Source organism: Onychostruthus taczanowskii, unplaced genomic scaffold (assembly GCF_017590055.1).
Source record: "Onychostruthus taczanowskii isolate IOZ18803 unplaced genomic scaffold, ASM1759005v1 scaffold46, whole genome shotgun sequence".
NCBI lineage: Eukaryota > Metazoa > Chordata > Aves > Passeriformes > Passeridae > Onychostruthus > Onychostruthus taczanowskii.
Window position 1 is genome coordinate 966,202 of NW_024502125.1, and position 12,451 is coordinate 978,652.

The 12,451-nt window shown below is 40.6% G+C and overlaps 1 protein-coding gene across 7 annotated transcripts in view; it reads right to left on the bottom strand.

Annotated features, from left to right (window-relative positions):
• PDE4D (phosphodiesterase 4D) overlaps positions 1-12,451 on the bottom strand; it is a 309,694-nt gene that overhangs the window by 36,826 nt on the left and 260,417 nt on the right. For all 7 annotated transcript variants that reach the window (XM_041414575.1, XM_041414580.1, XM_041414579.1 and 4 more), the window contains one exon: positions 6,401-6,513. In XM_041414575.1, the coding sequence (XP_041270509.1) occupies positions 6,401-6,513 (113 nt within the window). The remainder of the gene's footprint in view (positions 1-6,400; positions 6,514-12,451) is intronic.

Here is a 12,451-nt window from a genome sequence, read left to right on the forward strand (position 1 = left end):
GTGTCCATAAATGATAAAGAGCGGCTGGTGCAAAGCATCTGCAGGAAGGCAAGTTTCACCCTTTATCTTGCTGCAGCACATCCCTGTACAGTACAGCAAGGAAAGTGCTATCTCCATTTATTTTTTTATGTATACATATATGTACACCTCACTCATCACTGCAGTTACTCCAGAGCAAGCCTGCTGCTCTCCGGAAGCATGAGAAATCTCACATGAGAGCAAGTAAAGTTGTGTACAGGGAACTGCACACAAGCCCAGAGGTCTTAAAATTCTTTCAGTCTGGCTTCAGTGAATGGAGAGCAAGCAGTTTTCCTTCAAAACTAGTCCCTCCTTACCTCCACAATACTCTTGCCCTTTTCTTTTGCTGTGAAAAACAACACAATTGGGGAAGCCACACAAGTATGCACTAACCAAAACTGAGGCTTGCCACTTATCAGTGTACCTTTACTATGTCACTGTACAAACTGAAATCTTTAATGAATAAAAAGTTTCCTGATGCTGCACTGAACAAGCAGTTTCTGGCTAAGAGCTGCCCTTTAATCACAAGCAGTACTCTAAAGAGCTAACCAAATCCTCAGATTTTCTTAGAGAGATCTGAGAATTTAAGACCCAATTAAACTATAATGTCAGCCAGACAAATGCAATGGCATTGCCAGAGGACTGCCACAGAACAAACGCTATATTTACTCATGAAAACAACAAATTTCTTTTGTAGTGTTATGTTTCCAGTACCTTTTTTTTTTTTTTTTTATATGCAGTAGCTAACCCAAGTGAATGACCGATGTTTAAATCCTCTTAAGTGGATATGACATATTATCTTGTCCCTTAACTGAAAACAGGTCAATTTAACCAGTAGCTGTGACACAGGAGAAAATTTTACTCTGGCTGAGCTCCACAATTGGAAAAACCATTGCAAAAAAATTATGCTTTTACATACAAAAGGTAATTTCTGACGACAAGCTCCTCACTGTGCCATGAAACTAACCCCAAAGCTGGAAGCAAGAACAGAAAAAAGACAACGGTAAAATCTAGCCTGTTAACAAAAGACTCAGTCACGTTGTTAGTTCTAGACACAGCCAATCTAGGACCATACAAAAGTGCTGGCCACCACAGCACTTAAGCTTTTTCACAGAAGAAGACAAAGATAAAACAGATGGATGGACTAAATCAGAAGTCAGCCTGTCATCAGCTCCATTTATTCTGGGCTTTCTGGGTAAACTCTGGGTTACTGTCAGCCTGGGGTAACACGACAATGCTTCTCCGTTCAGTGGGGGCTTTTGTGTAAGAGCTGCCAAGGGGGCTCTGTCCCTGTTTTTTCCACCCCAGCAAGGGTCGTGCTGGAATGCTGGCAGCAAGGCTTTCCTGGGAAAACATGGTGAAGGTGACACAGCACCTGTGTTTGAAGCACTTTAGGGTTTATACATAGTCCATTATTTGACCTAAGTAATAAATTTAGCCTCACTCTTTCCCCAGATATTATGTTAGTCAGCCACCCATTACCTGTGTGAGCTTTTTAGTGCTGAAAAGATGAAAGGAAAAATACTTTTTAGCGGTAAGAATATGTGATTACAAACCAGCTCAAAGTAGCAGAAGAGGAAATGTAAAAAAGTAACTGAACAGATTTCAAGTTGCCTTCAAATATCATTTTGGATTACATTAAATATTTACAGGTAAGTAATTTTTTAAAGATAAAGTATCATTAAGACTATTGTTTAAATGTACATAGTATGTGACAAGTTCAGGATCATAAATATAAGCCCTGTGTTACATTAGGGTCGGCTTTGGACACTAGCTGGTTGATGAAATTGATACTTTGATATTTTCAAATCACCAAAAGAAATCTCAATTTTTAAAAAAACCCAGTAAATAGCACTAGTAACTGTCTGTAAATAGACTTCTAATCTGTAAGCATTTGCACATACTGGTATAGAAACTGTACAATTATAAGAAAGTCTATACTTAAAAAGTAGATTTTTAATTAATGTGGTCTGACTAAATGAAATCAAAATTTTCTCAGCTGTAATACCTAGAAGAGATTCCTGGACAAGGGTATTCACTTGCACTTGTAGGGAAGGAAGTGCCCTATGACTGACATCTTCTAACCTCTTGCTCTTTACCAGTTATTAGCAAATTCTGCAAAAAAACATCATCTGCAGGAGAGTTAAAGCTGAAACAAAAACAATTGAGTTTGAAACTTTTCCCATGTCTAAGTTCAGATACTTAGGCACATAAAGCACCCAACAAGAGATGCTTGCAAAATCATGATTACAGAAGTGAAAATACACTTTTGCAAACAAGTTTCATTATACATACTCCTGCGTGTTTGACTAATCTGCAAATAATGCTGTCTAACATAGAGGAGTTGTTACATTTTTATTACTGGAATTTTTAATTTGTGTATTGTCTGTCACAGAATAATTCTCAGATCCATAAACTAGGTAGTGGTAAACTGCACACTGAAAGAAGAGAGTTCTTCTCCCAGACAATTTAAAATCTATTAAGTATTGCTTTAATCTTATTTAGCAGGACCAAAAAAAAAAAAAAAAAAAAAAAGGGAGGCACCCAAAAAAAAAAAAAAGAAAAAAAAAAAGAAAGAAAATATTAAAAAGAAAAAAAGCAAACAAACATCACTCTGCAACTTGGAAATTTTAAAATATCATTTGCTTGTAAATGTGCATCACAAGCAACAAGTTAGTAGCCTCCTAAACCACATATTTTTCAGCAGATACTACTCACAATTCAGTTTAACAAAAAGTGGTATGGGTTGGGATATGTGGAAATCTGAACAGTTAAACAATGACATCTAATTATGCCTATATCTCCAATTACCCAGATTTGTAAACTATTTCCTAAAATTGTATTTTATCTGTTCAAGAAATTATTACTCAGAAAAATACAACAATACTACAGTCCACTAACATCAGGCAATATTAACAGTACATGATACAGAAAACCAGTCAGTTCTCCAAAAATGAAAGACATTTTAGTAAATTTTCTAAATTTAAGGTGCTTCTTATATGTTTGCTTTGGAGCCTTTCAAAACTTTAAAGGGTTCCTAGAGGAGAACAAAGATGACAAATTTCCTGCACTTTTAAAAAGCTGCTTTTCTCTTGCTAGTACCCAATTTCAGAAGTTAGAAATGTAAGTAAACACCACATGCTGTAAGATTCATAACAACACAATGACAAGTGAGAATACAACTACATACTATGTCCTTTCAAAATCACATTGATTTACAAACTATGCCCATGGGTGCACCAGAAAACCATCCATCAGTTACTTCACATGCAATGGCTGCAAGCATTTGGAAATCTTTGTATGATGGGGATGGCTGGGAAATGGGAAATCATCTGGATATTTCAGTCATACTGATGTAATGTAGGCAGCAAAGCATCACCAACAGAACAGACCTACAGCCTGCTTTCAAAGTTTTTGGATAACGCTTAGTCCCACAACTTACCGGGGCACATCCAGAGGTTGTGTATAGCACCCTGTCACTACTGCTTTAATCAATTTTAAGTAGGGAGAAGAAGGATCTTCTTATGTATCTGCGTCATTCCACTTTCTGTCATCCAAAGCCGTGAGCTGGCACGTCATAGACTGCTGCTAATTGAGCATGAGGGGCATCTAAACAAAATAAATATCCCTGGATTGGGATATGCATTAGCTAGTCCTACGCAAGCATTACAACAGTAAAGGGATTCCAAACAGATGAAGCCAACAGTTCAGACTGTCAACTTACTGCACAGAAGGGGACTGGAGTTAAGGCTCACTCCCTGAATTACTCCAAGCATTCAGGACATGAAATACTGCTCCCACCCTGGTTTTTTCCTCTACCATGGCAGCCTTTCCACAATGGGCAGAAGTTCTTACCTAGTCCAGAGTTCAATTCTTACACCATCCCTTATGTCTTGCATTTGTTCACAAAAATAAAGAAAACTAATACTGATGAAAATGCTGTTGCATACAAGATAAAGGGGAGAGAAATAAGGAAGGGAAGTAGCTGAAACTCCAGGGAGTAAAAACACCACACCAACAATCAATCAGGCTTGTGAGTTGGTTCTTTGAGAAAGCCAGACAAAAGGAAAGAGAGAAACACTGTGAGAAAGTATGTTCTTCTGTACCACCAACATTCTTTTTCCTGACTTTCTCATCTGATTTTACAGGACCTACTCTTCAGATAGAGAACAAAGTATGCTTGCATGTTCACTTCTCTACTGAAGTCTATGTTCTCAGCCTTGAGCAAAGCTTTTCTTCTTCTGTTTCTCGATAAAGTAAAATAGTATAATTTATCTATATGCCTCACTGAGAGGTCAAAGTTTGCAGTTATATTACAATAGGAGGTATTACATAAATGCTGGGTATGTTTCAGTAATAAAGAATTATTCTTTAGAATAACCAGCTGTACCCCAAAATGAAAATCCTCCTGCATTAATTTTTCTCACAATATTGTATGGGCTTGCTGGTTTATATTCAAGATTGTTCATGTGCTGGTTAGTGGCACAGATTTACACTTTGTTGTTGTTTTTGGATTTTTTTTGGTGTTTTTGTCTGTTCTTTGGGATTTTTTTAAATTATCTTACCAACCAAAACAAAAACCTCCCAAATGAATGCTGAAAGATGACACAAATGAGTATATACAAGGAGTTAGATTTCTGAAAAGAGAGTGAGAATGCTTACTTATTCAAACAAGTACAAACAAAATATAGTATCAAACTCAGGAGCACCTCTGAGTCTACTTACAGAATATAAGAATACTAAATATACTTGGCAAACCCTAAAAAACATTGATTTGCAATTAACTTTACCTCATTATAGAAACAGCTTACCTTCACTGTTAATAAAAAACACTGCATATCTTATCTATTATAGGGAGGTAGGAAAGAAATGCTTGAAGAAAATGCAGCATTTTGTGAAAGAATGGTTATACAAACATCACAAGTCAGGTGTTCAAATTTGTTAGCAAGAAAAGACCAGGTTGCATGTATCAGTCTGATCTCACTCCCTTTGGAAACAAAGTCTCAGAGTCATACAGAGCTGAAACAGCTTTGGAAACTCTTGACTTTGTAGCTCACAAATGCATACACAATACATACTGAGTAACAACATCTTCCAGCTGCAATAAAAACTGAAAATGCAGTTCTGAGAATAGCGTAATGCCAGGCAGGAAACTCCTAAAACAGAGATCAAATTGGTGCTAAGAGTCTCTAAAGCTGAAGAAAGCAAAGGGAATATTACACTGTGGGATTCAACTGCACAAGTGTGCAGATACTTCATATCTCACATGCAGGCACACTTCAACAGGAACTTAAAAACAGTCAATAACAAAGAGCAGATACTTGGTAAGAGCAGTCAAAGCAAAACAGTAGAGTATTAAGAAGGCATAAGCTGAGTCAAAACAACTATCCTGCAACTTAAAATATTAATTACAACTGAAATGGTGAAAAGATGCTAAAACATCATCAGCTGCCTTTGCAGACACAAGAGTAGGAAAACTATCCTGTTTAATTAAAGCTTTCTTATAATTTCTAATTGCATATGTTGTTCAAGTATTCAGTTGATGAAAAATACAAAAATAAATTTTGAAGTAACACAGCACTTTTATTAATTCACCTTAAAAAAAAAAAAAAAAAAACTAACTCTAGAAATATACCTGCATATTTCTTATAAATCAAAATCAGGAAAGAAATTTTACTTATAAATAAAAAGATGTGGAAACTCAATTTCAAATTGCAAAACCAAAGCACATACAGACCATAGCAGATCCCGGCACAGAGTTCCCAGCTAATGCAAATCCTCAGCTTCCAGGATGAGAAGGAAGTGCGCACTCTGTTGCAGAAGCACACCTCTAGATGTAGGTGTCTATTGTGATGGCACTTTGGTTGAGAGCATGTTCTTTCACAACAAATAGCATTATGAGAGCTGTCATCATCATTGTTTACAAGCAGAATCCACCATACAGATCCTCTGGGCTCAGGAACTATCTTTATCACCTTTCATGCTACTTTCTACACCGTTTCTAGGAAAGATCCCTAATTCTGTATGGGGTTCTGTGAAAAGGAGCAACTGAACAGATAATTGCCAGCAGCTCTGAACAATCTCTTTTTGTTTTCAAACTGACGCACGCAAGAGAACAGTGTAGCTTTACAAGACCTGCATCACTTTCACAACTTGCATTGAAATTTAAAAGAATTGGTGTATAAAACCACAACAGAACCAGCTCCCGCTCCCCAAATTACGTTTGGACACTGCTTGACCAGGTCAAGTTTCTCCGCCCGGGGCCGCTCCAGCGCCCGGGCCCCTCCGGCCGCCCCTGACCCTGCACAGCCCCGGCTGCCGCGACCCCCGGCCCGCGCTCAGGGGGGAGCGGGGCGGCGGGGCCGAGCCCGCGGGCTCCTACCTTGTTCGAGGCCATTTCGCTGACGGAGTGCCTGGTCTGCAGGGTCTCCAACTGGTCCAGACACCAGTCCAGCTCCTCCATGGTCTCGCTAGCCAGTTTTTGGTAGGCCTCCTCTGCGAAAAGACAGGGAAAGGCGCGCTCAGTTTGCAAGCGTTTCACAGGGCTCACCGGGAGCGCCAGCGCGCCCATCCTCCGCTGCCCGGTGCCCGGACACGGGCGCTGCTCCCTCATTCTGCGGGCGCGGGCAGCGGCTCTGCCCCTCCGCTGGGCCGCGCTCTGCGGGGACACCGGGGCGCTGCGGGCAAGAAACTTTGGTCCTGCGGGCTCGCCCCCAGCCTCGGCTCGCCGCCCGCCCCGGGGCCGCTGCTGCCCGCAGCGCCGCCCCCTCGAGGGAGGCGTCCGGCTCCGCACCGCGCCCCGGCACCGCGGCGGGGCAAGGACGGGCACGGCGCGGGGCACGGCTGCTGAGGGCACCGGCACCCACCCGGTCCCCGCCGGCAGGAGCGCTGAGCCGTCCTGCCCGTCCTTCTCTTACCTACCGACCGCGGCACCATCAGAAATTGACGGTGTAACCTTTATAGGAGCGTGGGGGAAGGCGTAAGAGCACATGTAAGTGCTCCGAACAACGCCGGCCCGCCGAAGCGCCGGCTGTCAGAGTGCTCCAGTAACTGCAGTAGTATTTGTTCTAACCCAAAGTCTGTGAGTGTGTGTGTTAGAGCAGACTGATGTATCGCGTGTTGGCTGTAAGCACAAAAGAACCGATGAAAAGGTTTTGGAACTGGACATAGGAACACAAAATGGGAAATGAACCAAATAATGGTATGGAAAACCATGGTTTTACCAAAATTGCTAAATATTCAATTGGAACTAACTGTCTTGCAGAAGTTTCAGTTACAGACAGGAAGACATACCCTTCTTCAATAACTCCCTAACAACAGGAAATCTGTCAGTATGCAAATAATTTTAGAAAAATAATCCTATATACAGAACGCAAGCCTCACCCACCAGACCTGGCTATTTTTTATTCTAATGTAGATCTGAAGGCAAGAATACTTCTCCACATTAAACTCAGAGCTGAGTGAGTTTTAGCCCAGGTATCCCATCTTCCAAGCTGTGTATCTGAAACATCAAATTTTGAAACTCCTGGTATAGACATATCTAGATCAGCTACATGCAAACATTCCTCCAAGGCAGAGAAATGTTTCTTCAATGGGCTGGTTATGGACATCTGTAACATCTCCCTTGACTTGTTTCACATCTAAAACATCTCTCTTAGCTTGTTTCACATCAAATTAACCTTATTTTCAAAATGTCAGACAAGCAAAAAAATCAGGAAAAGAAATTAACTAAAACTCGTTTTCAAATAAAACATCCCAGCATGGACTACTGACAAATAGCTCAGTGCATTACTGTACAACATCCTGGATGATAGACCTGTACCTTTTTCTGTTTCTGAGCACATGCACAGAAACTTCAAGTTCCCTCACAACTTTTAAACTTCACATACTTGTGGCTATTGCAAAAACACCCCACAATTTTGAATAAAATTCACTATCATCCGAAAAAAAGTAGCACAGGAAGATTAACTGGCATTTAATGAAAATTTTGCAATGCTTGCCACTTCAGTAAACACATTAACCAACACTTCCTATTAAGTTGTAAACTCTGTCATTCAGATGCATACTTACTACAAATGCTGTCTCATCCAAAGGAATTCCCTGGCCAATAAAATCAGGATTTCCAGCCTGTTTATCTATTGAAAGAGAATCCATGATGGTCTATAATGCAACATACATCACAGATCACTAATTATTGAACTCAGTAAAACAAATTTGTATGATCTTATTTTCCTGCTAGCCTGAAGACTGCCCAACAGCAATTCCTGAAAAATCAGATACTGGGAACCATGTTCTTCTTAACAAGATCTTCCTTCTTAACATCCCTTCTAATATTTAAGACTGTATGTAGATAACTTTTTTTCCCAAGTATGAAAACAACAAAATAAACTCAAGGGATACAATATTTAGGTAAAACTAATAAAATGTTCAGTTTGCTATTTATTTAGCAAAAATACATACATTACCAATGGCACCTTACATTCAGGAATCTTTACCTACTATTTACCTTACCAGTACATCTCAAAGCACATTAGAAAGCAGAATCCATCACTCACAAGTACCTCACCCTCAGGTTGCTTCTCACAATCTCCCACTTCAGACTGCCACACTTCAAGAGTCTGTGACTGCTGTGGAGACCCAACTGACCACTCAGGCTAAGTAAAATTCTGATGGCCAATGCCAGGCTTAAGACTTGCTGGACTTGGCACCTCCTGACAATTCTTAGAACTCAGAGCTGTCAGACCAATCTTAAATGGAAATAAAAGGTTTTCTAAATGATGGCAAAGTACCCATCAAACAAGCACACCTGCAGTTCTGAAGGGCAGAACAACCGTAGGAAAGCTTTTTTCTGAACAGTACCAAAGCTCTAAATTTGGCCCACACTTTTGTTGTTATACAATGTGGTGGAAAATGTTGAGGTTAACAGCTTTTCAAGTATAACACTCTGGTGCCACTAAGCTAAGAATAAAAGAATAATTATCAGCTGTGCAGCTTTGAGAGCCTCACAACACTGTTTCTGACTTCTCTGTTACCTCCAAGATAGCACCCTGTAATTAGATCCAGGACTGATCTACCAATTGGATTTCTTTGTTTTAGACATATGATCAAGCTTCCCCACCCAGATTATGAAGTCTTAAAACAGATGAACTTCTGTAAATGAGAGGCATCTTGAAATGTCAAAGGTTCTTTTACATCTCATTAGGCTCTAATATGAGGAAGAGAACATTTTAACACCAGCTGCCTTAAGAATTTGCATGTTATTTTGTATATGCTTTTAGAAAAAAGGAAGTGACAGCAAGTGTTCTCTTTTCAGTTTACAGATTACAGGCAATTCCAATATATGTAGCTTTCAGTATGGCACATAGAAAAAAAAACAACCAACAACAAATAAAAGGCTAGAAGAAAGAAAAAGCTCTACCATAATAATTTGGCACTACACAGCTATTTTTCAAAAGAATGTTCTACTGTCCGTGTTTATAAAAGACTTGATTCTTAGCACAGTGCCTAACACACCACCATAGATGGCTGCACTTAAACTCACATGGTTATTTGGGAATAATTTCTATTCAAAAATTTTGAAGGGAAAAAATTACTATATGGCAATACTTATGTAGAGTGTCCATTTTACGTAATGGTTTGTCATGATTTTCATACAGGTTATTCTGCTACTCCTGGAGAACAAAAAGCAATATTATACTTTTCCACTCAAGTAGAAAAGCACTCAAGTGTATTTGTACTAATCTTTGTAGTATTTTAATGAATTTCAAAACAGCAAAATCAAAAAAAGAGTACAGATTCTTCATTATTGTCTGATCAGTTGAGATCATCTAAGTGATGCAAAGATCCTGGAAAAGAGTTGACTCAGCAAGCACACAGTGAAGGGCTTTGACAACTTGCCTTAAAATGGGAGTGTCTTGGAGACAAGAACTCTGCTAAGCAGTGATGTGATCCAGAGAGTCTTGGCGTGTGTACTGTCTTTTGGAGCTGTGGGCTGCTGGAAGAAGCTCTGAAAACCTTCAGGCTATTCTAAATGAACAGAAGATCTAACCAGAAAAGGAAAGCAAACAAGGTGTGCAGCCCCCGATAAACAATGCTAAAAATTAATACCAGATGAAAAGAAAGCTGAGGTACTCAACCCATTTTTGTCACAATCTTTTCACAATCTTAATTTCTCTATTTACACACCTCTTGAGAGGACAGATGGATGGGGACTGGGATAGCAGAGCCATTGTAAGGGAGGATAGGTTTGTGACCACCTAAGGACCCCTAATGTAGATAAGTTTTTGGGACCTAATGGGATACATCCCAGTGTCTTCAGCTAAATGGCTGATATAGTTACCAAGCCATGATATTTGAACAGTCATGGCAGTCAGGTGAGAAGCCCTTTGTGACTGGAAAAGGGGAAACATTGTGCCCATCTTTAAAAAGGGTAGAAAGAGTGCCCTGGAACTACTGACCTGTCAAGGTTACTTCTGTGCCTGGGAAGATCACGGAACAAATCCTCCTAGAAGCTATGCTAAGGCATATGGAGAACAGGGAGGTGATTTGAGAGACCAACACAGCTTCACCCAGGGCAGGTCCTGCTTGACCAGTCCAGTGGCCTTTTGTAGTGGACTGGCTGCATCGGTGGACAAGGGAAGGGGTGTGGATGTCCTGGACTTCTGTAAATCCTTTGACATGGTCTCTCACAATATCCTACTCTCCAAATTGGAGAGAGATGAATTGGAGAAGTGGACTATTAGATGGATAACAAATTGGTTGAATGGTTACATCCAGAGGGTTGTGGCCAAAGACTCAGAATCCCAATGGATATCCGTGACAAGTTGTGCCCTGAGGAGTCTGTACCGGGACCAGAGTTATTTAATATCTTCATCAGTGACGAGAAATGGATCGAGTGCACCCTCAGCAGATTTGCAGATGACCTCAAGCTGAGAGGTGCTGTTGACACACCTGAAGGGTGCCATGTTGTCCAGAGGGACCCGGACAAGCTGGGAATATGTGGCCCATGGGAACTCCATGATATTTAATAGAGCAAGTGCTTGTGCTGCATCTGGGTTGAGGTATCAATCCCTGGTATCAATACGGGCTGGGGATGAACAGATCCAGAGCAGCCCTGGGAGAAGGACTTGGGGATGTTGGTGGGTGAGAGGCTGGACATGACCCAGCCATGAGCACTGGGTCACAGCCCAGAGAGCCATACGTGTCCTGTGCTGCATCCAGAGCAGTGTGGGCAGCAGGGGAGGGAGGGGATTCTGCCCCTCTGCTCTGCTCTGCTCGAGCTCTGCTCTGCTGAGGCCCCACCTGCAGGGCTGCATCAGCTCTAGGTCACAGCACAGGAAGGATGTAGAACTGCTGGAGGGAGTCCAGAGGAGGCAACAAGCGTGAGCCACAAGCATGATCAGAGGGATGAAGCACCTCTCCTATGAGGAAAGTCTGCATTGGGCTAATTTAGCCTGGAAAAGAGAAGGTTTTGGGGTGATCTAATTATAGTTTTCCAGTACCTGAAGGGAACCATCAAGGAAGATGGAGAGAGACTTTTTACAAGTGAATGTAGTGACAGGACAAGGGGGAATGGCTTCAAACGGAATGAAAGTAGGTTTATATTAGCTGTTGGGAGGAGGTTACTGCAAGGGTGGTGAGGCACTGGAACAGGTTGCCCAGAAAAGCTGTGGATGTCCGATCCCTGGAAGCATTCAAAGCCAGGCTGGATGAAGCTCTGACCAATCTGGTGTGGTAAAAAGTGGCCTTGCCCATGGCAGGGGCTTTAAAAGTAGATGATCTTCCAACCCAAACCATTTCACGATTCTATGATCTACTGTGAGATTCAGACCCTGGACATCATCCCTGAATTTTCTGTCCATCTTTTTGCTGCTCAGCCTTCAGAGCTGCAGAATCAAGATTTTCAGTTTCTTTTACAGCTACCATTTCAATAAAATCCTCAGAGGTTCAAATCAATATTTTTTTCTGTAAATGCAAATGTTCATACTTACTGACTTAACTGATGGCCTAAAATTCAAGTGACTGATATATTTAGCCAATATTGATAGTTTCTATTAATTATAGCCATGTTAGCTATTATTCAGCATAGAAATAGCATCCATTTTCTTGCAACTTCATTTTTTTATGTCTACTAAGAAAAATCACACATATTGTGACTTAAAAGGTTATCTTTGTGGAGTGTTCACATGTGTTACTGTTGATAAAGTTGATAAAGTATAATTATGAAAGATATTTTTGTTCAAGAAATTTGTGTATATCTCTCTACAATCACAGGCAAACCAATACCTTTGATTAGATTTTAGAATGAGCATCTGGGAAAACCACTCAGCTGCAGCAGGTTTCTCAGCAAGTGTTTTTATGGTCCCACTCATAACACTCGTTTTTCCATGTTAGGAAGATCTCCAAGTTTCTTCTCAAAGTAAAAAAAATTTCC